The sequence below is a fragment of the Propithecus coquereli genome, unplaced genomic scaffold (assembly GCF_000956105.1).
Source record: "Propithecus coquereli isolate 6110/MARCELLA unplaced genomic scaffold, Pcoq_1.0 Scaffold39, whole genome shotgun sequence".
Taxonomy (NCBI): Eukaryota; Metazoa; Chordata; class Mammalia; order Primates; family Indriidae; genus Propithecus; species Propithecus coquereli.
Window position 1 is genome coordinate 6,468,446 of NW_012149618.1, and position 25,170 is coordinate 6,493,615.

General features: G+C 51.8%; 1 protein-coding gene across 1 annotated transcript in view; it reads right to left on the bottom strand.

Annotated features, from left to right (window-relative positions):
* Positions 1-25,170, bottom strand: part of GALNT14 (polypeptide N-acetylgalactosaminyltransferase 14) — a 207,417-nt gene that overhangs the window by 53,520 nt on the left and 128,727 nt on the right. Inside the window, exon 2 of the mRNA XM_012652433.1 lies at positions 24,088-24,257. Within this exon, the coding sequence (XP_012507887.1) occupies positions 24,088-24,257 (170 nt within the window). The remainder of the gene's footprint in view (positions 1-24,087; positions 24,258-25,170) is intronic.

The following is a 25,170-nucleotide window of genomic DNA, read 5'->3' on the forward strand; positions in this document are numbered from 1 at the left end:
GGCCAGGGCCAGAGACAGTGGGAAGGGGAAGCCATGACCTTCAGGCCTGTCCTCTCCCCACACAGGCAACTTCTCATATGTCCTTTTAGCTCCGCCTCCTGAATGCATCGCTCCTCTCATCTCCATGGCCCGGCTCAGAGATTCTTTACTCCTCCTGGGAGCACTGCAGCAGCCTCCTGCCTCCTGCCTCCTGCTCCAGGCTCTGTCCTGCCAGTCCTGTCCTGTCCACCAGCCAGGTCTGCCAGGCCCTCCACTGGCCTGAATCCCTCCTGCAGTTCCTGATGTATAAAGTCCAAACTCCCCGTCACAGCTTTCGAGATCTTCCACAGTCACGGTCTCATATGCCACCATAACTCTCTGCCATTGCTCATGCTGTCCCCTCTGCACGGAGCAACGTCCTGCCTCCTTTCTTCACCCGAGGAGCTTCATCCTTTGTCCCAGAGCAAATGTCCCCTCTGCTGTAAAGGTTTCTGAACTCCCCCAGATAGGTAAGGACTTGTCCTTTGTGCTCCCATAATTCTGTACATATCTCCTTTTTAGCACATCTCATGATAAGACTGTCTCTCCCACTATGAGTTCAACTAGGGAGGGACCCATGGCCTTGTCCATCTCTATATCCCTAGACCAGGACTTAAGCATACCAGATGCCCATTTATAGAGAAAGGGAGAAGGAAAATCAGGAAATCCATGCCTAGGTCAGCTGAAGATTAGCCTTTTCCAGTCTTCCAAGGTGTGGCGGCCAGCGTCCCAGATGGCTTCCAGTGGCTCTCACCTACCGGTTTTTATGCCTTCCTCACTGAATCAGGGCAGTTCATGTGCCCAACAGAATATGGTGGAAGTAATACTGTGACTTCTGTAGTTAAATCATAACAGCAGTGCAGCCTCTGCCTTGGCTGCCTGGAGGGGAGCCAGCTGCCAGGCCGTGAAGACACTCATGTAGCCCTGTGAGAGGAACTGTGGCCACCTGCTCACAGCTGGCACCAACTTGCCAGCCACAGCAATGAGCCACCTTGGAAGCGGGTCCACCAGTTCCAGTCAAGCTTTCAGATGGCAGCAGCTACAGTGTACTTTCAGCTGCAGCTCAGCGAGACTCTAAGCCAGAAGCGCCGCCCAGCCAAGATGTTCCGAACTGCTGACCCATGAATGCTTCCTGTTGTTTTAAGCCACTAAGTTTAATCAGGAGTGATTTGTTTGCATTAAATAACTATTATAAAAAGAGACATAAAATGCCTTGAAACGGCCCCCAGTGAGACGCTTGGACTTGCTCGTCTTTGGACACAGACCTGACTCAGCAGCAGTGGGGAGGGAGGAGGGCAGGCGGCCAGCCGAGGTGCAGTTGGGTGGCCCTAGGTTGGTAGGTCGCAGGTCCGTGAGAGTATGGAGGGGCTTAGGCTGGAGCAGAGGTGGGGGGGAGCCAGCACAGTCAGCACCAAGGGGAACAGGTGATGTCAGGGACGGGGAAACCATCTGTCCCCCTAAAGGAAGGTGATAAGTCAGACGACAGAGGCTCCTGGTCTCTCCATCAGAGTCAGGGAACAAAAGAGACAGCTTGAGCTAAGCGTCTCAAAGGCCACTTCTGAGAACACTGCCAGGACTGGGGTGTGTCCAGTGGCTAAGACCCAAGCTTCTCCTGGCTGCGGTGGCCCCTGCCATGGGGGGAAGATGTTCTGAAACCCCCTCGAGGGGTCAGGCCCTGGGCACTGCCTTGGAGATGGCTTCCCCTTCCACATCTTGGGAGGCAGGGGGACCCCAAACCCTAGCTTTTGTGATGTAAGTTATTCAGGGGCAAGTTGGGGAGGGAGGGTGGTACTGCAAGTTATCTGCTTAGAGAGCTCTGGGGACAGAAGCCACTTTCCCTGCATTGAAGGCGCCAGCTAGGGCAGCAGGTGTGTTGGTGCATGACACAGAAGTGTGCACACACAGCGGAGGTGCAACCCTGCTTGGGGTGAAGGAGGAGGTGCGGGGTCTCGCGGGTGAGGCAGGGAGGGGCAGACAGACAAACGGCACAGAATCCCAGTCACAGGCACAGATCTGGACCTTCAGGCTAAGTGGGGTAGTTCACAGAATCCTGGCCTGGGGTCAGGACACGAAGGACCAGCTGTGGGACCTTGAGCAAATCACCCCTCTCCAGGCTGCTGTCTGCTCCGCTGCAAAACGGGGTGGGCCCACATTCAAGAAGCATGGTTAATTTCAATGGACTGTCACAAATACCATTTTGCAGCTGACGCTCCACTGTGTCAGTGGGCATCCAACTTTACTTTTCTGAGCTTCAGTTTCTTCTGCTGGAAAGTGAAGATAATTCTTAACTTGAAGATTTTTTCCCCCAGAGTATTACTACGATAGGTAACAACAGATGCTTAACAAATAGTAATTACTGTTATTTTTAACATCAGTGCAAATCTGCAGACGACCCAGCCTGCTGGGTGGATCCAGAGCTTGCATGGGCTGGAAAGACGTCTTTCGTGAGTGGTTCTACCCTGTCCCCGCAGCAGGTAAGCAGCACAGGAGGCAAGAGAAGGAGGAGAGATCAGAGCGTGAGGCATCAATGTTACTGAGCAGAACCTGGGCTCTAACGCCTGCATTTCAATCTGGATATGCCAAGAACTGTCTGTGCACCCTTGGGCCCGTCATTTACCTCCTCTGTGCCTCAATATTGTCATCTGTAAAATGTGGCTAAGTACGAAGTCTTGTTGCGAAGACTGCAGATAATGTGTGCAGAGCACCAGGTGTTTAGTGGGTGCTGAGTAAGTGGTTGCTACAGTCGTTGTCATCACAACCGTGGAGCGGCTGGGCCAGCCTCCGTGCGGTGTCCAGTGCGTGTTGACCGGAATCACAAGCTCGTGGTTTAGGAAAGGAAGTGACTGTGGGGATGACCCAGCTCAGCCTCCTGAGCTGGCCTGACCGTGGTGACACGGCAGGTATCAGTTGGAGCGTGGGCGGTTGTGCTGCTGGTCTCTGAACCCTCCAGCCTCCGGTGCCTGCAGGGGAAGGGAAGGGGGCTCTACTGAGGCTCGGCAGGAATCCTGTGAACAGGCCGGGGAGGGCAGGCGGCAGGGTGCTGTCTCACACCTCGCAGGCTTGAAGGGCATCACAGGACATTCTTCCCACCCCTGTTCGCAGCTCAGGGTGCCCACACTCACCCCTTGCCTCATCTGACCATCACAACAGACTTCGATAATACCCACTAGAGATGAGGTAAACTGAGGCTCAGACTTTTGCTCAGGGTCACACACCTGGTGAGTGACTGAGATGATGGAGCCCAGGTCCCCTGACTCCTCACCTGGTGCTTGTTCCCAGCACCCACTGTGAACTCCCCCGGTTCAAGGCACAGGAGCCTGGCACTGGTGCTGGCAGCTCCCACCTGCCGCTGTGCCCTGCGCACAAGTCACTGAGTGTGAGGCTGGCCAAGAGGCCGAGAGAACCCTGAGAGCTGGACAGCACGTGAAGAGTCGGCTCAGACAGTGGGCTCTCTGTGGGAGGATGTAAAAGATTAATCAAATAGCGAGCTCTATTAGGGCCATGAGGGAATGGAAACGCCTGCCAACACTGAGCTCTGGCGCCGGCCCGGACGGGAAAGCATGTTGATTTATTAAAGAAGCAAGGTTTTACTGGAAAGAAGAGCCAGCAAGCAGGAAAGATCGCTGTGGGGGCGGGGGACACCAAACAAGTCTCGGGGAGCCAGGAGGCAAGGCAGGTCCCCGCCGTGTGTGGAAACACACTCCCAGGGTCTGCAGGCCTGCCAGCCAGGGCCACTCGTGAGCAAGGCACGCTCCTCTGAGCTGATCTGCAAAGTGACGTTTCTTTCTCTTTTGTTCTTTTAAAGAATGACTCGATGAAGACTCTATTTCCTCAAGTTAAGACAGGGCGCCGAGTGCTTCCTGGACCACCAACCTCTCGAGTATTCCGTGCCACATACTGGCCGAAGGTGCTGCCAGGGAGGTGGCCTGAGACGACAACTGAGGGCCTGGGGAGGAGCAGCCCCCTTCCCTCTCCACAGTCAGTCACTGCCTTCTGCCCACCCCTACCCCACCCCAGAATATGTGACAAGGTGGGCGCGTCAGAAACACGCTCAGCGAGGATGGCTGTCAGTCACCACAGTGCTGTCATGGTGCGCACACGCCTTTTATCTTATCCCATGAGCTCGTTTGGTCCTGGCAGCAGCCTGTGAAGGGGACTGTGATGATTGTCATCGTCAGCCCCGTGTCATCCACGAGCCGTCAGGGCTACTGGTGGTTCCGTGCTGGCCTGCTGGGGCTGGGACACACGTTCTTCCTCCTGCAGCACGCTGCCTTCATGGCAGGCTAGACTGGGTCATAGACTGTGAGCACTCAGGATCTTATTCTCGGGCATAACCCAGGAGGGACTGATGGAGAGGCAGATCTGCCAACTCCAGAGCAGAGGTGAGGGTGTAGTTGCTATTAGTGACATGTGAACGTTAAGGGAAGCCACTCTGGGTCTTGAAGCGGGGCTCTGGCATCCCAGAGGGAAGACTGAGGACAGTTAGAGAACAGGGAAAGGTCACGCAATACATGGCATGATGTCATGGAAGTCACACAGGCTTGGGGTGGGACACACTCGGGTGGAACCTCAGTTCCCTGGTTACAGTGATGGCGCTATCCACCCACGGGATGGTGTCAAACCACCACTGTTGAACCCTGACTGGCGGGCACTGCACAGAGCACCTCCCATAGTTAGTGCTCACACAACCCTGTGAGGTGGCTAGTTTTACAGACTCACTAACGAAGGGACAGGTACAGAGCGGCTACGGAACTCACCCCAGCTAGCGAAGGGTATTTGAACCCAGCCATGCCGCACTCCAGCGTCCTTGTCACAGGCTGTAATACCTCTGTGCCAGGACAGTTCCAGTTGTCACTCAGGTCTATTCCGTGGCCTTGTATGCTGTGTGTGACATCTGGGTACACAAGCAGTTTCTGCCGAGCTCTAGAAACCAGCAGTTGCAGTGACCTGCCCAGGAGGGAGGGACGGGCTGCTGCTCCTGGGTAGTAACAGGAAGCTAGGGAACTGCTGGCGAAGCAGCCAGGAACATCCTAACAGCGGCTCCCACTGGAGCTCAAGAGGGTGGGTGAAGATGTGACCTCTCTAGGACCCTGGGTGGGACAGTTCATGACCATCTATTGCTAAACAGAAAGCTCTGCTGACCTAAACAAAAATTAAGATTTCCTTCTGATTCCTGCACTTCCAGCGCACACTACAGAGGTCAGACATAGGCAGAGAAAGCGAATGGGTCGTTTTCTCCATATGTCCCATCTCCGTAAATGCCGGGGCCAGAAAGGCAAAGGGGAAACATAGGCATTAGATGTAAAGTGGGAGCGGGACTGAGAGAGAGCTCTCTGTCCCCAAGAGAATGACAATCTCTGGTCCTGGGTGGGTGCAGGTGGGGTATGTCCATCTCTGTCACTCACTCCGTCATCAGGGCCAGCCCAGAACAGGCTTCATGGACAACACCTTCAGCATCCCCTCCGGTCCTCACCACCAGCCCCAACTCAAAGCTGATATGTGTGAGGAAGAAAGAATGAGAGGAAAAAAGCTCTTGGCTAGAGACCTTTCCAGAATGTCGATTCTCCCAGGACAGAGGGCAGTGAACTTGCTCCTGGCTTTTAGAATCACAGATTTAGTTGTTAGAACTAAGAACATCTAATATATCCCAGTTCAGGTCTGTGGAAGGAAGCCTGCTCTCAGCTATGAGGAAATGGAAGATGACCAAAAAGGTGTAAAATGCCTGTTCTGTGACTGGTCCCTGGGTTCAAACTCCACTCTTTAGAAGAGAAAAAGGCAAGCGGTATAAAAAGTATGACAACTGTAAAATCAGAAATTTCTTTTAATCTCGTTTCATGGGCAACATTGATATACTGTAAGGCATGAAATTTTTATTTCATGTCAATTTCACTGGGGTTTCACATGTAGATTAATTTGTTCATCCACATAAACATACACTGCTTTTACTTCTTCCCTCAACAGCCATTCTCACTTAGTGTTATGGAAATCTGCATCTCAGAAAAGGGTCAGGGAATACCATTAAAATAACAGTGAGATCTGCTATTCCATTACACTGCCACATTTGAATTGCTGGACATGTTATTAATTACAGGGTGCTAGGAAGGGAGTAAGTGGGCCAAGGCAAAGAGGTGAACTGCTCAGGAACCTAGCTGGCCACCGTGACAGGCAGCTTTCAGAGATGGCCCCACCCCGCCTCCTTGTGTAAGCCCCTTCTCTTGAGTGTGGGCTGAACCTGGTGGCTTGCTTTAAGGAACAAAATACAGCTAAAGTGACAGGTTGTCACTTCGTGATTAGGTTGAAAGACTGAGACTCCTGTCTGTCTGGCTTGTGGGCTTCCATGAAGCAAGCTGCCACATAGGAGAGGTCAAGGACTGAGGTCAAGGACTGAGAGTGGCCTTGGCTAACAGCCCACGAGGAACTGAATCCCTCCAGCAACCATGTGAGCAAGTCAGAGAGGATCCACCCCCAGCCAAGCCCTGAGATGACTGCAGCCCTGGGTGACCCTTTGATTGCTGCCTATGAGGGACCCAAGACACACCAGGATTCCTCACCCACAGAAGGGTGAGATGAAAAATGTTGTTGTAAGCCACTAAGTTTTGGGTAACTTGTTACATAGCAATAGATAACAAACTCAGGCACCCTTTGCAACCTAGAAGAACAAGTCCACCAGGGTTTCTCACTTCCCTAGGAGAAAGGCAGATTCCTTTGGGTACCTGGTGGAAGGGCTCTGCAATTGCATTGTGATTCCCCCACCCCCACAGTGCTCCGAGAGTCACCACAGGACCTTATGTCATGCTCTGCTGCTTCCATTCCACAACATGGTGCCAGGCATGGGATGCCCTGGGGCTCCTACATCCAGAGGGAGGTTCTTCAGCAGTGTCTTTTGGGCTTCCATGTGTTGTAGATTCAACTCCTTTAGGGGTTCTTAATATGAACCACACTACATAGAAAACTATTTGAGTGACTATTTTCTCACTTCTCCCAGGGATGGTTCACAACCAGTACCCTTCCCCATACATAGGAGAGAAGTTAATTCTTTTCACAAAAGAGATGCCCTAGGGCTTAAGAGCTTAATTCTCTTGTAGAAGCCCAGTTATAACAGGCTGCCCTGGACATTATCACGGACATCCCTCCACTCTGTGAGCACAGGCCATTCAGCAGGGGACATGGTCTCAGGGTGGGCCTATTTAGGCCAACATATGCATTCCCTTGTATCAACGCACCACACTCTTGGCTGAAACTCTGTCTGGCAAGCTCAGAGTCTGCAGTTCGCTTCTTGCTGCTTAGAGGACCCTCTTGGTTTTCTTAGCCATCTACTTCCAGCAGTGCGGAATTTCTAAGAAAATCTGCACCTTGACAAATCTAGGGCGCTTCCACTGTCTGACGAACCTCAGGCTATAGATCAGAGTGATGGTCTCAGAAATTCACTCTGCAAGCCCATTCTCCTGGCAATGTAAGAATGCCCCACGGAATCTTTCTGGACAAGCTGGGAAGCTAAGTAGGGAAGGGGCCCTACGAGGTAGGAGGCTATATTGTCTGGACTCACCTGAAAGCTCAGTCTCTGTCTCTATTTTTGAGCCCCCAGCAGCTGGAAGACCCTTCTCTCTCTGACTGCAAGCAAACTCCAGGGTTGCTGCAATACCAAATCAGAAGGGGCCATGAAGACCAACTAGTTAAGTCGTCCTTGCACTGTGAGTTGCTGGACACTATTTCCAGGAGATGTCTTCACACGCTTGGTGAATAAAGTGTACAAGGCTCAAATAAGTTTGACAATTGAGAAGTACTGGATAAATACAGGGTTACCTTTTTTGGGCCATTCACCAATGTACATTAACATGTTAAAGATTCTTAAGAGTTCTACCAACCTACAGTTTATCAAACTCCAACCTCAAAATCTGTCCCCTCTTTGCCCTTGCACTTTTTAATTTTTGCTAGCACATAATCCTTCACAAATAATGGGAACTCAAAAATTTACTGGGTACATATTTAGTGAAGTATACCACATAATGTCCACCAAAAAGAATTCAGTGGGATACCAGTTTAGAAAGCATTGGGTCCAGCTCCTTCCTTCTTTACAGATGAGGAAACTGAGGCCCAGAACTGTGAATCGACCTGCCCAAAGTCACTCTCTTGTGGCAGAGCTGACACCTCCTGGTTCTTAGCTCTTGAACTTGCTCAGTTTCCTTAAGGCACTCAGGCCTGGGGACCTATCAGACGGTACAGAGGTGCCATGGCCCCTGTCCACAGAGGGTTACTGGTCACCTCTGCCTTCAAGTGTCCTTCTACCACCCTCTCCCCCTCATACTCCCATTGAGGCCTCCATTATTTCTCTATGTTGTTAAATCTAATGGAAATGTTTCAGTCTTCTCTTGTCATTGAGGGTCACACATTTTATTAAGTGCTTGGTTCTCTGCCCTTGGCTTTGGTGAGATGACCCTAGCTTGGCTATCCTCTTCCTAGGCTGTTTCCTATTGGCTTTCCTTTTCCTTCCCTGATCTTAAATTCTGGTGTTCCCCCAAAATTCTCACCTAGGCCTTCCTCTTCTCAATCTTTATGCTCTTCGGATCATCTCACTTGCCTCCAAGGCTTCTATTTCCCGTCTGGTTGCTAATGACCCCAACTCTAATCCTATAGAGCATCTTCTCAGGGACATCCCCATGAGATGACCTCTTCATCCACCCTCTGCTTCCCATGTCTCAGCTAAGCCTTCTGGCCCTTCTGAGTTCCCCAGCTCACCATCTACCATGTGCCCAAACCCAAGAGCTACTCTCTAATCCAGGCTCTCTCTAATTAAACCTGCCTTGCCCATGTGTCTTCCTTATCTCTCCGTCTGGCTGTTTCTCTGTGTTGCCATCATGACTTTTCTGGATAGCTGCAGCAGCTTCTGAGCTGGCTTCATCCCTTTCCAATCTACCCTGCATGCTGCAGCTAGAATGACCTTTCCAAAATTGCATCTTTAACGTCTTCCAATGCTGCCCAACTGCTCACAAAGTGAAGTAGAGACTCCTAATCATGGCTTACCATCCTTAGCGACGTGGCACCGCTTCCACTCCTACCTTTCGCGCCCTCAAAGTCCCCGCCACGTTCTGCCCCATCTGCTCTTTGTTCCCTCCGGACCCTCACAGGCACTGTCTCTCTCCCATGTGTCTGAAATTCACTCTCCACTCTTCCAAGACCTGGGTATTTTTCTCCTTTTCTAATCTTGGCTTGGAAGTTACTTCCCCTGGGGAGCATTTCTCAGTCTCCTGAGGCTTTTCCAACATGCCTGTGTAGGACCCTGCGCTCACCCCATTGCTGTAATTTATTACCAAGTGCTGTGAAATTACTTTTCTGTCTCCTCTACTGACTGTGGCTGCCATGAAGGCAAGGACTTATTTGCAGTTGTAACCTCAGTACCTAGCATGGCAATGAAACCTACTAGGCATACGACAAGTGTGTGAAGAATGGGTGGGGAGGCGAGTGAAGGCAGGTGGCAGGCGAGGCTTTCACAGGGTCAAAGAGAGGTGGGAAAATGCCCTTTGCCAAGCTATGGGTCTCGCTGGCACAGTGAGCTATGGAGCAGTAAGCTGAGGAAGGCCAAGGTCAGGAATGCAGCAAAGAGAGACAAAGCAAGTCTCCCACACCGAAGTGGAGTCTGGAAGCTGAAGTGTGGAGCCATGGTGGGGAGAATGAGGAAGTGTGGGCTAAGGGTGTCCAGGGAGAACATCTGAGATGGTACCTGGTGTCTGTGGACAGCTCTTAAGCTTTGCCTATTACACTGGAAACACTCAGCTGTGTTTCAGAGGCTGGGATGTTCTTCCTGTTTACCAAAGTCAGGGGAATGATGAACAATGCTTCCTGGAGTAAGGGGGAGACTGGAATCCTATGACAGACTATGGCCCAGGCACTCTCGTCTCCTAGCTAGGTAGTACCCAGTAGGGTAGCCACTAGCCACGTGTGGTTACTGAGCATTTGAAAATGTGTCTAGTCTGAATGGAGATGTGTTGTCAGTGTAAAATACGCATAAGATTTCAAAGACTTAATATGAAAAAGAACGTAAAATATTTTACTTGTATTTTTTTACATTGATCACATGTTAAAATGATAGTATTTGGATATACTGGAGTCAATAAAATGTATTACTAACATTAATTTCACTTATTCTACTTTAATGTGACTACTAGAAAATTTTAAGTTACATACATGGTTCACATCTATTTCTGTTGGACATCATTGCCCAAAGTTGTCACTGAACTTTAATTTGTCTATAATCCAATTTAAAATTTCAACATTAGCGTCCAGGTATTGGGTTCTTCTGTATGAGTAAAATAAAATAAAAACATTATAGAGACTGTTATTAAATTTGCAACATTTCATTCTGCAGGAAAGAATATATTTTAAAAATCTCATCATCTACCATCACCATCAGTTCATAAAAAAAAAGAGTATTTAAACACTAGGAAAGGCCACAATCTCGGAATAATTCATAGCCCTTTAAATTGTAAAATTTGGCTTTAAGAAAATCTCCCTCTCTCCTCTCCCCAGCTCCATGGCTCAGAACTGCACGAATTTACCGATGGCATCCGAAAGTACTGTTCAGGGTTTGTTCCACTAAATTATGATGAGCCTTTGTCTGACCACCCTCAGCAAAAATATAAATGCTAAATGCACAAGATAGGACATCTCCCACTCTTTGTTCTGGAACCAGCAGAGCCAACTAGGTGTTACAGGTTTTTCAGTCGCTGGTCCCAACCTCTCTCCTTGGGCACTTCTGCTGCCTGCACTGACTCCTGCCGTCTGGGCCCAGAAGGCCCACCTGACTTAGAGAGTGCAGACTCCTCTGCTGCATTTAGAGATCTTCTAGAAATGACCATTGCTCCACTACGTACCAGGGTCCTTTTCTCTTTCCAGACAACTAATTTTGGTCTCTTATGTCAAGCAGCCACTCTGAAGTGAGTGGAACACTAAGGATTGGTTTCCACCTGTGGGGGAAGTGGCAGGTCCTTCTCTCCAGGAAGATCAGCAGAGAGGCTGCAAAGAGGTTTCTCTGGGGATGCTGCTAGGACCTGTGTCAGCTGGCACCAAGCACCGCCCAGATGGTAGCTGTGTGTGCCTGTGCATGTGTGTTGTGGATGTGTGTGTGTGTGCACATGCAAAAAAAAAAAAAATGTGTTCTCAAAAGGCAAATGCAGAGCCAAGCTAGGACCAGAAAGTGTGGAGGTGGGCCATGACTTATTTTTGAAATGTTTCCTGAAAAGGTTTCTCAGTGTCTGGGAGCAGGGCTCCTTCATGTCTCATTTTAGCCCTGCTTGAATCACTTTACATGTCAGTAATAATAGATAGCACTTATCGAATCCTCACTGTGTCTTCCCAGAGCTTTATGTCTGCACAGTAACTGTCTGCGGTAGGTGCCATGAGTCCTCCTCCCTTGTTGTGGAGGAGAAAGTGGGTCCCAGCAGCGAGCTGCAGAGCCTCGCTGTAAAGCCAGACGGTCCGGCTCCCCAGGCCGTGCTCCCACAAGCTGCACTAGAACACCCTTCGCTGATCGTCTGGACTCACTGCCTCGCAAACCTTCATTCCATATTGGCCTTTCTCTGTGTCTTCTGTCTTGAAGGCTGCGTGCTGGAAGGTTCTACACACATGGAAAATCATGGGTCTGGGCTGTCCCTCACCTGCTAAAGAATGACGTGTCCCCCTTGACATCCCCTGAGCTATTTTATGATATTTCTCAGACTTTCCAGATAAAGGATCAGAGAAGAGTCATTCTCTCTTTTTGCCTAAAGCGGGGAAGTTTCCTCAAAGTGAGGGAAGAGCTAAGACCTGCAGACTCCAGACCAGCGACCCTGTGCCCATCCCAGCACACAGAGCCCAGGAACGGTACGTTTGAGGCCAAGTGTCCAACGCCTCTTTTCCAGGGGACCCACAACCGTGTACCGCTCCGAAACATCAGGAGGTGGAGTGTGGGTGGGAGGCAAAGGCTGCCCACACCTTCCTGCAATCAATCCATCCTCAGGTCAATCCTGCACCCGAATCTGCCTCCATCACCTCCTGTCACTCTCACTGTTACCCCTCAAGACTAACCATGCCTGTCTGCCATCCTGCAACAGCTTCCTGACTGTTCTGCCTGCAGACACTGCCCTCCTGCCCATTCCTCCCACCCTTTCCACAGCAATCTGCCCCAACACACTGCTGCACCTATGTGACCCTCTCCCCCAGCCTCAGCTACCTGGAGTTACGCCATGACTGGCATCCCAAGGTCTCCCCACCGTATGAGCCTTCAGCCTCAGCACCCCCATTCTCTTGCAAGGGCCTCTGGCCCTGCTCGACCAGCCCACTGCCTCCCTGGGCCGTGCCCTGACCTCCACACCCCTCCCACGTCCTGCCACCCTCCTTACCCAGCGGCCTAGACTGTAATTGCTGTGCAGCGTTCAGCTGAAGTCACTTCCTCCACCGCCCGCCCCGCGGGCTGCCTGTGTCACTATCCCCCTTCCCACGTAGCCACACCATCTTCCCAGGTAGACCGCTGCCTTCTTGAGGGAAGAGGCCGCATTCTTTATTGTCCTATGGACAAGCTGCTCAACCTACTGGAGTCAGTTTCCTCATCCAGGGTCACAGCAAAGCTGTGAGGCCGAACTGAGAGAACATATATAAGGTGCCTACCACGCGTCAGGGGAATGGTATGATCAATAAGTGTTTGCCGATTATGGCACAGGATTTATGTGCGAACACAGAGAATTCTCTGTTGAGTGAAGATGGCTTTAAATTTCCCATGGTTTGGTTTCCTCCTTCTGTTCTGAGGATTCAGTCCCACACCTGCACCTTAACTTGCAAACCCTGGTGCTTTCTGCAGCTTGAGAATGAATCCAGCGAGTGTCTCTGGGCCCCTATTCACTTGGCTGATTCCGACAAACAGGCTGCATGCCAGGTCCCCAGCTAGGCTCAGAGGTGCAAAGCTAAGTCAGCACCTCTGCTGCATGTCACTCAATGTCTGCGACGAGGAGTGATGGGTGCTGCTCAGAGGTGAGCACGGTTGAAGGAGGAGCTGCCAAACTCAGCCCCGGGGGGACAAGATGTCTTCCAGGAAAAGGGACCCTCTGCCCAGATTCCTGAAGGGCGAAAGAGCATCCTGAGCAGAGAGAGCAGGAAGATGAGGAGGTGTGACCCCTCACAGCAGAGCTGGGCACAAGCCACGACCTGGCTGGGGGCCCTGTCCTCAGGGTGTGGGTGAGAGATGGGGGGCGGTTTCAGACGAGGAGCCCTGTATGTGCATCTAGAAAGTTCTCTGAGGTGGATGTACGAGCAGGGCTGGAGCCAACTAGGGGGGCACCTGAGGGCTGCCGCAGTGACCCAGGTGAGAGGCAGGTGGCTGTGGAGCGGGGTAGCAAGCTCAGGACCAAGGGATGTCACACAGGCAGACTCCACAAGATGAGGGTGCGAGAGGAAGGGGACTCTAGTGTTGCAGGCTTGGGTGTCAGGGTAAAGGGTGGGCTGTGGCCTGAGGTGGAGGAGGTGCTTGCTGTCTCAAGAGATGGTACAGGCAGGCTCAGTGGTAGAGGTTTGGGGCAAGGAGTAAATGATGCGTCCGTAGGATGAATCGAAGAGGAGAGCCAGGGCGGAGTGGGTCAGCAGGAGAACAGGCCAGGATGCCTGCCCTGGCCAGCGCCAGCGCTGCCGCGAGGGTCAGACAGGTCAGGAGATGGGAACCGTCTGGATATGTTGAAACCAGTCAACACAAGGGGCTCCTCTTGTCGTCCTGGGACACCAAGGACAACCTCAAAGGGCATTTACTGAGGCTGCCTGGCTCGCCCAGATGGGCCCTCGGCTCAGTGGCCACCGGTCCCCAGCACAGCCCTTCTTCCATCACACCCCATGCTCCTCGGGGAGTTTCCAGCCACTGAGGGCCTCACGTGGCTCTCCTGGCTCCATCCCACCGCCTGCCACCCCAGGCTCCGGAGGCCTCGCGCCTCCCACAGCTGTCGGCTCCTCTCCTGCTCTTCCCATCTCTCTCAAACGCGTTTTGTATTCCCTGGCCCCCGGCCCTGCATCACCCCCTCTGCTGGCCTTGGCTTCCAGCCCCAGTATCTTGCAAGTGCAGATTTCACCAGACCTGGCATCGCAATTGCCTCATCGTTTATTTTGCTCTCCAGTTTTTAAAGTAAGTTCGACATTCAGGCAAGTGGAACACTCAGCGCCGGGAGCCAAGGCTGAGGCTGGGAGCTCTCTAAGGACTTCGCTGCCCGCCCGCCCTCTGCCTGCGCCACCTGGTTCTCAGCTCAGCTCTGACGCCTGTGAGCCACGGCACCCCCACTCGGGCGGGGCAGGGTCCTGAGCCAGGACCTCTCCAAACTCATCCGCATCACCGCTTTCTCCCCGCTGCACCTGCCACCTCTCTGCCCTGCCTCCCAGACCCGCTTTGGCCCACAGCCAAGAGCAGTGGGAAGATCACAAAGCCTGATGCTAATGCCACTCCCAACGCCAGTGCTGATTTGACTACTCATGGCCACAGCTAATGAAGGGTCACTGAGCATGCTCTAGTCACACCGGAGGACACGCTCGGCATTTGACGTGAGTTTCTTCATCTTCCCTGAGGACATTACTATTCCCATTATACAGATAAAGAAACTGACTCTCGGGGAGTTTGAGTAACTCACCCAAAGACAAGCTAGTAAGTGGCAGAGATGTTTTATCACAGGGCTCACAGTGCTAGGAGACCTGGCCCTGCCACCTGGTCACCCAGTTACCTCTCCTGGGTCTCAGCTTCCTTTTCTGTGAAGTAGCAATGACCCTCCACCCACAGGGCTACTGAGGACGGCCTAGGAAAGAGACGGAAGGCATTCTGTAAAGCCCGACGCAAATACGAGGCATGACCAGTCTCGCTCTAAGGGCTCTCTGCCTGGCTCATCCTTCCCTGCAGGACCTGCCCCAGGGCCCCAGTCCCAGCACCAAGCCTCACGGGATGTCCTCAAGCCAACCCTGCCAGCCTGTTTCTTCCTGGCAGCAGAGGCGCATTGGGTATATCACAGGAGCCAGTGGTTCTTTGAAGTGCCAGAGGGTTATAAAGGGGAGAAGTCTGTACATTCCAGCTCTTTTTTTCCAGACTGAAAAATGTGGGCAGGTCACCCCTGTTTGCAGCCGAGCTGCCATCCACGTGAAGTGCCAACTCCAGGAGCAAATGGCTCTGCTGCTGCTGTGTTTAACAGACCTGGGGGTTCCAGATAAGTGAAAAGACAGTCAAACCAGCCTACAGGTGCATCTCAGTCCGTGGGGACGCAGGCCCTACACTGTGGGGATGCAGAGCGGGGTGGGGAGGACCCCGTGGGAGGAACGGACAAGGTGGCAATAATAAAGGACAGCTCCAATGCTCCGGGGGACCTGGAGTCCCATCAGGGAGGCAAGTGTGTGAGGGGGAGGGAGAATCTGGGGCCTGGGGGAGGGGCTGCTGCCGAGCAGGAGGGCGCCGTGTTTCTGGAAATAGCCTCCAAGCGGATTCAGTCCCCAGCCAGTTCTCGCACGTCTTCCCGGCAGAAGCATTTTCGAACCAGCAGACAGAGCTGGAAGTGACCTTAATAAGCGTCTCTGACTTACTCCTCTCGTCTTGCACGTGAGGAAGCAGACACCCAGGGAGCGGAAGGATCCTCGGGCAGCATCTCAGAAAGGACCTGCGGCCTCTCATGCATGCTCAGCCCATGTATTTTTTTTCCCCATACATTACCACGCTGCCTCACAATATTGCAAAAAATGCCAAAAAAATAACCAGAAGAGAGGCAGGTTACCGAGGGGGGACTGAGAGCCAGGCTCTGTGCTTGGTTCTCGGGCAAAGGGCACGGACGGACGCAGACAGAAGCGGCAGCACACTCGCTTAGGCATCCACGTGGCCACAGAACTTAGGGAAGCGTGTGCGGCTTCCCTGATCTGCAGGGAGACGTAAATTTAAAGCACAGTAAGACGTCACTACTCGGCCTCCGGAAAGGATAGAATGAAAAAGACGGACAGGAGCAGGTGATGGACGGCGAAGATGTGGACAACTGGAAGTCTGCTGTGCCCCCTCACGGAGCGTGTGGCAGCTCCCAGGGAAAACCCTCCAGACACACACGCGTCTTCACCAAAGACCAGCGTAAGACTCAAGCTCTAGTCATAAGAACCCCAAACTGGAAAAGCCCCGAAGGAGCACTTACGTAGTGCACAAATTGTAATGTATTCATACAAGGGAATACTACACAGCACTGAGAATAAGCAAACTGTGTCTTGCACACGTGGCTGGATTTCACACACATAGTTTTGAGAGAAGCCAGACACACACGCGTCCATACCGTGTAATTCCATTTACATAAAGTCCAAAAACAAGCAAGGTTCATGTTCGAGTACAAAGAGAGAAATGATGATGATCTACGTCATTTGAAGACAGGATAGCTATAGGGGATTCCGACTGGTCAGGGGCACAGGGCGGCTTCTGGCAAACTAATAATGTTCTTTTTCTTGCTGTACATGCCTGATGTAGAAACACGGGTGTGTTCTCTTTGTAAAATTTCACAAGCTGTACCTGTAGGAGGTGTGTCCTTTTCTGCATGTATGGTATATTTCAATAAAAGGTTTACTTTAGAAAAGATGAAGAGAGATTCTCATCTTGGGGCAGATTTTGGTCTTGCAGAAAGATTTCAAAGGCCACTGAACAGGAAGAATTCAATACAGCCCATGACATAGGCAGGAGCTTCAGCCAAACTTAGCAATGCTGTCTTCTCCACCCCTCCTTGGGTTCACCAGAACCCCCAAAGTGCACAGTGCAAATCTGGGGCATCCCCCTCACCCTTCCTCCAAGATAACTCAGAAGAGAAAGAACCAATACCACGTTGCCCTTGGTGTTATTGAAACCTTGAGCTTAGGGTCAGGGCTCATTTTCCAGCCTAGCCAAAGGGGCATGCCTCCTCCGGGAAGAGAGCCATAGGTGGGGATGGACCAGTGGCCTGGGAGGGCAGCGTGGTAGTTCCTACCTGTCCACCTGGGGGAGTTACTCACTGGGGAATCTAACATCCATGAGGGCAAACTTTTGGTCTGCTCTTTTATCCCTAATAGCCTTGGACTCATTAATTTGTAGAATGAGTCCTTCATGGTAAATATTTAATCCAAATCAGTTTTCCATCCTGGGCACTGAACATACTTCTGCCTATCTTTCTGCATCTCTTTGCACTGCTTCGTCCCCCAGGCAATGTGAAATAAAGGAGGCAAAGCCAGGGAGGGAGAGGGAAATGGGCCCCCGGAACAAAGGCCACCAAGTACCTTTCAAAGCCACACAAGGTTCTGCTTGGGTTACCTGCGTATTAGGATTTGGCCCAGATGAGAGAACACCAGATGACACTACTTATTGCATTAGATGATTGAAATACATTATTGTAGTGCCTCCAGGCAAAGCTAAAATATAATTATCAAACTATCTTAATTGGGAAACCCAGAATCCTCACGCATCACCTCTTCTTGTCCCAAAGCACAAGTCAGGCAACATGCACACACTCACTCACTCAGTGAACTTGGGCATAATAAGGGCTGTATGTTTTTGAGAGAATAAGATAAAGTAGATGGACCCAGAATCTGCAAATTTGATTTTGAGTTTCAGCCAAGCATTGACTAGCTGTGTGACCCTGGACAAGTCCCTAACCTCTCTGAGCCTGGCTCTCCTGACCTAGGCATGTGGTTAATCTGCTAGTGCTGCTGTTCTGCTCAAGTCTCTGCAGCCCCGTACTGGTGCTCAGTCAGAAATCCAGCAGAGAGTCGGGCATGAAGGCCTGCTCCTGTTAGACCTGGAGACTGGGGACTAATTCCTAACACAGCACTTGGCACATGCTCGAGTCAGGGTGTTGAGTAAACGCATGAGCAAGGGAATGAATGGGTGAGTGAAATGTACAATGAAAGGTCAAAGTTGGCACAGATTCCCTAGGAAACAAGGTACGAGAAAACCAATTAGTGAAGACAGTTTGTCTGGATGAATTCTCATCAGCAGATGCTGCTGTATGGTCATCTTTTGAAGGCTGAGGAGTTGCCCCTTTGGGAAATCTCCCTGAAACTAAAAGAACAGCAGGAGAGGCCTGCAGGCTCAGCATTCCGGGAACCAGGGGACCTGGAATGGACAGGAATCCTGACCCAGAGGCACCTGCTGTCCTGGCTCCTGTGGCCTTTCTTCCCCTCTCACCCTGGCAAGACCCCATCCTAAAGCCCTGTAGGTGGTACCACAGACAGCTGTCCAGGGCTAGGGGACGGACACAGTTCTGCTGCAGAGCCACTTCCAGGATGTTCTGCAATCCCTCTGGCTGTTCCCTTACTCCCCCAGAGCTCCCTGAAACCCTGAGATGCTCTGGAGTGACTCGCACTCAGAGCCACTGTCAATGTGCTCACATCCTGTACTGAAAAATGGTGTGCAGGAGGTACCAGAATGTCACATATGGGGATAGCTTGTCTGCAAAAGCTAAGCGTCTGTGATGGGTCTCCCCCTCCCCTCCCCTGGCCTTGATGTGGAATCACTAACACTCTGCTGAGCTAGCGCCACAGCCTTGACTCGGAGGGAATATGAGCATTTTTTATGCTTAGCCATTCCAGCTGTAAAGATTTTTACCCTATTACTGCTAAGTGACGAGTACAAAGAGAGAAATGATGATGATCTTCGGCAGCCATTCCAACCGAGTAAATACAAGGAGGGAGGGATGTGACCAGAGGCTGGGCCACTGCCCCTTCATTTCCCAGGAGGAAAAGGAGCCAAGGAAAAATGTCTTCCTGGTGAGATGCATCAAAGTGTGGAATTTTCCCTCCAGGCAAGTGATGGGCATCCCACTGTCTGCAGCATTTAGCAGCGCTCTGGACAAAGGCTGGGAGAGCCTGCCCAGGGAACAGTCAGACCCAGCCAGGCCAGCAGAGGTGACCCAGCAAGGCTTCTCCAGCTCTAATGCCTCCCAGCGCATGGCCCATGGGCTCAGGCCACCCTGCCACCTGCTCCCTGCAATCAACGCAACCCCATAATAGGTACTGCTAGGCAAGAGCAAAAATACACATTTGCTTTATCAAAATATTTCCCTCCTCCTCGAGGGGTGTGTCTCCATTTGATGGCTGCTGGCTGCCAGGCGTTTTGTGTGCCACTTGGACAAGGACGAATCCAGCTATTGTCACCAGAATGTGGTGACAGGGTGGGGGTGGGACGACTGGAAAATGAGGACTATTTGTTGGACCAGCCAGTGCTTTATATATATAAGCAGCAGAATTCCTCTGGAAAGCTTCTCGGACTCGCCCCAGCTAGAAGTTGTCTCCTCCTTACACTGAAATTGTTATTTAGGGCACATCACCTACCTGCTACCTCTGATACAAGTGGCCACATCTTATTCATCCTTGTGACCTCATAGGACCTAGGCAGCCACCTGGAAATTAAGGCTGTCATCCGAGTTAACAGAACTGTTGGCCTTAGTGGGTAAAGTTGGAACTAGGATGCCCTGAGGCAAGCTCAATGTTTTGTTCCACTGCGGTGGGGCGGGGGCTGGTGTAGACATGTGTATACCTGGAATGAGACCAACCTCAAAGCGTTATCATCCGCGAGTCACCATACCCAACATTCTCATTTCACAGATGAGAAAATGAAGCCAAGAAAGGAGAGGGATGTGCCAAAGGCCACTGCTGGGCTACTTGTCCCCACTCCTCTCACGTGGCCTGAGACCAGGGACCAGGGGACTCAGAGACACACACATCTACAGGCGCCGACAGCAGGCTTCTATCTCGAGAGTGTGAAAACCACATCAGATGCACATGAGGGCGGGGTGTGTGTGGGGAGGCTGCTAGCCCTGCCGCGCGACTGAGCAGGGGATCCGTGGGAAGCTACACTAGGAGTGGAATTGCTCACTGCCCACCCCGGGCCCCGTAAACTCTGGGAAAGGAGCTCGAAGCCTGCCCCCGGCTTAGCTTCTTCTGCCCCTCGCCCATAACCCCACACTTCAGAAAGACCGGACTGCCTCCCACAAAATACCCTGGACTCCACGGGATGAAGGACCAAGACAAAAATGGCCACTCTGTCCCTTTCCATACCGAGAACTGAAGCCCCCAGGCCTCACTGGGCTTCTTTCATGACATGATGCCCGGCCGTGGCACTGCCAGTGCATCTGGGATTCCATTGGCGCAGCGACCTGCTGGGCGAGAACTTCCACAGCCTTCCTCCTTTCTTCCCCGCCACCCACCTGCTGCCTCCCTGTCTCATGGCTGCGTCAGATTCCTAAGCAACCTACCCCGGCCCCCGCCCTCCTGGCAGCGCTTGCTCTAATGTTCGGCTAATAGTTCTCTGTTTCAGGCACTGTCCAAACGCATCCTATAAATCAGAATCCAATTACTGTGGTAAGAAAATTGGAAGCAAATTTAATAAGCTCAGACCCCTCCCACATGATGTTTCTTCACTCTTCTCTTTTCAGTAATAAGAATTCCTTAAGGGAAAAAGCCTTTTTCTTTAACTCTGAGTCTGCTCTCCTGATTGCCCACAGGAGGCCCCTGAGGATGGGAGGATAAGAAGGGGTCAGGCGGACAGAGTGGTCAATTGTCTTTCTTATTCTCCCTTTTATTTGTTCAACAAACATTTATTGAATTCCTATCCCATGCCAGGCACTGTAGTAGATGCTCAATGTGTCTCTCACCCTAGAGGGTAATTGATGTCATGACTTTAGCTGCAAGGCATGATGGGAATACAAGGGTGGCCCAGGGGAGCAAAGCCTGTGTCCATGGGGTTGGGTCCCACAAAGGAACCAGGAGTCCAGTGTGGACCAATGGCCATGGGGTCAGGAGTGGTCCCAAGTAGAGGCTTCTTGGTAGAGGTGATGCCGATTCCCAGGAGGATGGCAAGACATGGATGCTGTGGATGAAGGAACTGGGAGAAGAGGGAGGAACAAGAAGGAACCAGATAGGCCAAGGTCTCCACAGGGCCTGAGTCAGAAGTCATGTCACCTGGACAGAGGGAGAAGGCTTCAGCATGTGGGCAGGTAGCTGGCCTTATTCACAGGCCTCTGCTCTCTACTCAAACCCTGAGCCTTTCGGCTGTACCAACCCACCCGTGAACTTCATCTGGTCCATAAAAACCAGCCATAGGGGTCAGCTGATACTCTGTGGTTTCCATACTTGAGCAGGCATCAGACTTGGCAAGACACAGATTGCTAGACTCCACCCTCAGAGTTTCTTATCCAGTAGTTCTGGGTGAAGCCCAAGAATTTGTATTTCTAACAAGTTCCCAAGTGATGCTGCCACGGCTGGTCTGTTGGCTTGAGGAACCAGCCTTTGAGAACCACTGTGCTAAGCCCTAGCTACTCAATGTGCGATCCCCAGACCAGTGGTGTTAATGTCACCCAGGAACTTGCTAGAAATGCAGAACCCCGGGCCCCACCCTAGACCTACTGAATCAGAGTTTAACAAGATCCTCAGGTGATTTGCTTGTTTGCCTATTGAAGCGTGAGAGGCACTTACCTAGAGCAGTGGTTCTCCATGCTGGATGCTCACAAGAATCACCGGGGGACCTTAGAACAGAAATCCTGCAGCTGGATCCTGCAGTTAGAGTCTGAGTCTCAGCATTTTCCAAAGGTTCCCAAGTGATTCTTGTAAGAAGCCTGGATTGAGAACCGCTAAGGTTCATGGCCAACACCCCACTCACTCACATTTCTCTGGCATTGAACCTGAGCTTGAAACCCACCTCTGCTCTCCCCTGTCCTCACCACCATGCCTGACAACTTAGGGAGCTTCAAACCAACGCCCCTTCCTGGTACTTGGGACACAGGTGCTTCCTCAGTTGGGGTTTGGCTGTGTCTCTTCCCCGAGCACCTGCAGCTCCCTGGTGGAGACCTCCCTGCCCACTCCAGGCCCCACCATCAGCCTCCCCACATTCCCTTAATAACAGCAACAACTGACATTTTAAAAACATTTACTATGCAGTAGGTAAATACTTTACATATATTTTATTTGATACTTATAAAAATGGAATTAGGATCATTATTGTTATTTTTATCTCTGTTTTTCAAAAGAGGAAACAGGTACAAAGAAGCTAGGCAACCTATCTGAGTTCACTCAGCTGGTCAACGGCAGACTGAGTGGATTGGAAACAGGGCAATTTGATCCCAGAGACCCTGTCCTTAACCCCCAATATGGCTGATACACTTTCCCTTTTTGTCTTCCCAAAGGATGTCTAAATTCTGTCTAAATCTCTTCCCTTCTTGCTGCAATCCCAGCAGATCTCACTTTCTTAACAGACGGAACACACTGGGTCAGGTGCAAAGCCCAGAACTTAACCTGGTGAGCTGGGCTCCTAGGGAATGGGCTCAGTTCTCCATCCGATGCAACCACATATGTCAAGTTGTAAAACTTTGGTTTGTGCCTCTAGATCATAGAACAGGGTGAGTGCAGACATTGGTCCTGCTCAGGGTATGTCCAAGTACCCGCCTGCCCAGTGAATCGCTTGTGCCTCTTTCCTGCAGGTGGGAGCAGTCACAGGTATCTCTTGGAAGGCTCTCACCCAGATGCAGCCCCCTTTCTGGCTAGGAGGTGTCCCTTTGCCCTTCTGGAGGGCCTCAGCATCTGGACTCAGAACAAGGGAGGGACCACTCACCTGAGACCCAGAGGGGCTTCTCAGACTCCTGTCTCGGCCCTCCTTCCCCCTGCTCAGGGAAATATAGCAAGCTAATATTTAAATAAAAATCTCTCAGATGCCAAGGAGAAGAATAAGTGCTAGGGAATTTACATGGGAATAATACAAGACTCTGACTTTGAGAAGCTTTCAGGCCAACAGAAGGGAGTAGGTATAGCCCCTGCCCTAGGTCTCGGGCTGAAGGGGACTGCCAGGCACTGCTGCTAAGGAACAGTATCGTGGGTATGTCGAGGGCAGAGTTTAATCCTGCAGATTGCCAGAGGTAGAGGAAGCCATAATATCATCCAGGTCATCCCCTTTGCTGTACTCAAAGGGAAACCAAGACTCCAGCTTCTTTTAGTGATGACAGTGATTAACAAGGACTGCTTGTGCTCCTCCATAGTACACATCCTGCATAAGACGAGGTTTCTGAGCCCACTAGCCTTCACATATTCTCAACTTAGGAACCTCCGGAGTAATCAGCCTCATCAGCCAGGAAAATTCTCACTGCCCTACTCATAAAACCCAGTCTCCACAATGAAGGTACCCATGGACCCAAAGGACACAGCCAAGCCTCTCAATTTAACATTGCCTTCAAACCCTCCACCCCTACCATGCCAGCCTGCTATTTGGGGCCAGTTGCACAGTTAAGTTCATGCAGCAAATAGGAAACAACCACACAGGTCTTTGGCACCTATGGGACCCCAGCGTGGAGGCCGGGAGGGGAGGAGCTGAGGTTGAGACTGACCTGCTAAGTAGGTCTCCCCAGGAAGTGTAATGACTCTAGAAAGGGAGGGTCAGGAGGCCAAATGTCTTCACAAAGCCTCTTTTTGCAGGGAAATAAAGCTTTCTACATAGCATCGGGCCTGATCTCTGCAAGCCATTGTAGGTATGGCCTGACCAACGAACGGCTGGCAGGTCAGAGGCTGTGTGAACGCGCCCCTCCACAGGCAGATAGTGGAACCAACGGCAGGTGGGGAGGCCCCTCTGGCTTTCTTCTCATGTGGCAAAATGTGCATGGCATGGCACAGGAAGGGTCTCTCCCAGGAACAGAAGAGACCACCCACCTGACTTCCCTGGGGTCTGCCCATCCTCCCCCAGGTTGTGGGACTCTGCCAGGGACAAACAGGCCTTGGCTATAGTGTTTTTAGTGCTCCATGAGCTCATGGCAAGTGTCACCTGGGGTGACCACCCGGTGAGAAGGCGGGTACAGATGACAGGGCCACCCATCCTCTCCAACCTCCCGGTGGAAGGTGGGCGTCTTTGGCATGGCTCTTGGCACTAAGCAGTAGCAGCACAGATGGGGTAAATTGCCATCTTACTGACTAGGACCTAGTCCCTTTAGTGTCCCACTGGTAGCAGATAGTTTGCTCACCCCAATTCTCAGCGTTGGGCCCCCAAATCAAGCCTGCTGCTGACCTGTCAAGACTGCAGGGCGGGGGGTGGGTATGGCGTGGAGACGCAGGAAGTACCTGGAATGGCGAGTGTCTGGGACGGCCCGATTGCTGGGGGTCCGCTCGCTCTCCCGCTGGTTGAAAGCGTACAGCTTGTAGGGGTCCTCACCAACGCGCCACTTTCTCGCATTGAGATACCGCCGCTCATCAAACTGGTCCCACAGGTCATCCCAGTCAGCATCCGAAGGCTGCGCGACAGGAACGGGAAGTCTGTGAGAATGGCTCCCCGCTCCACTGGCGCCGTCCGCCTCCCAGTACCCAATCCCAGAGACCAGGCCTGTGCTGGCAAGGCGTGGCTCAAAGACGGGGACAGAGACAGAACATTAACAAAGCCCTCTCAGCAATAATAGACAGTGACGGCTGCTTGCACTTAGTGAGCACCATGGGGCGCGATACTCCGGGCGCTGTTCCAGGACCTCGACCACATGATTTCATGTAGTTCTCAGAGCAATCCTATGAGCTGGCCACTGCACTTCCTCCCATTATGCAGATGCGAAAAGAGCCTCCATAGGTAAGTGCCTTGCCCAAGATCCCCCAGTGTAGAAGCAGCAGGGCTAGGACTTAAATTCTAGTACCCTGAGCCCAGGGGACATCTCTCCATGGCAATTTGAGAACACTTGGCCTAAACGTGCTGGCCCAGTGGCTGGCACAGAGTAGGTATGCAGTGACTGCCATCCTCTCCTCCTATGCTGGAGGAAAGGCAGCAACAGGAAAGAGATGATCCTTCTATCACGGTGTGCCACTCCCCCGACACCCTTTCTGTTCCTTTCTCCCTCCTCCCCAGGAATCTGATTATTTTTGGAAGCATCAATGGAGGAGTGAGTAATAACCCTCCCCGTACATGGAGGCAGCACTATAGAATGTGCAGGGTGGTTTCTGTATTCATGATCTCATTTCGTCCTCACCAAACCCTGTGAGATCGGTATAGAGGATGAGGTCCCAGAAAGATTACGAGCCTGCACAGGTGGAAAGTGGCAGAGCTCGCAAAGCAGAGCTCAGTCTCCTGGGCCCTCCTACACAGGAGGTGAGGGGATGCTCCCAGCCAGAGCCCAGGCTTCCCTGTCCGGGTCTTCCTCACCCACACCAGCTCTACAGCCAACA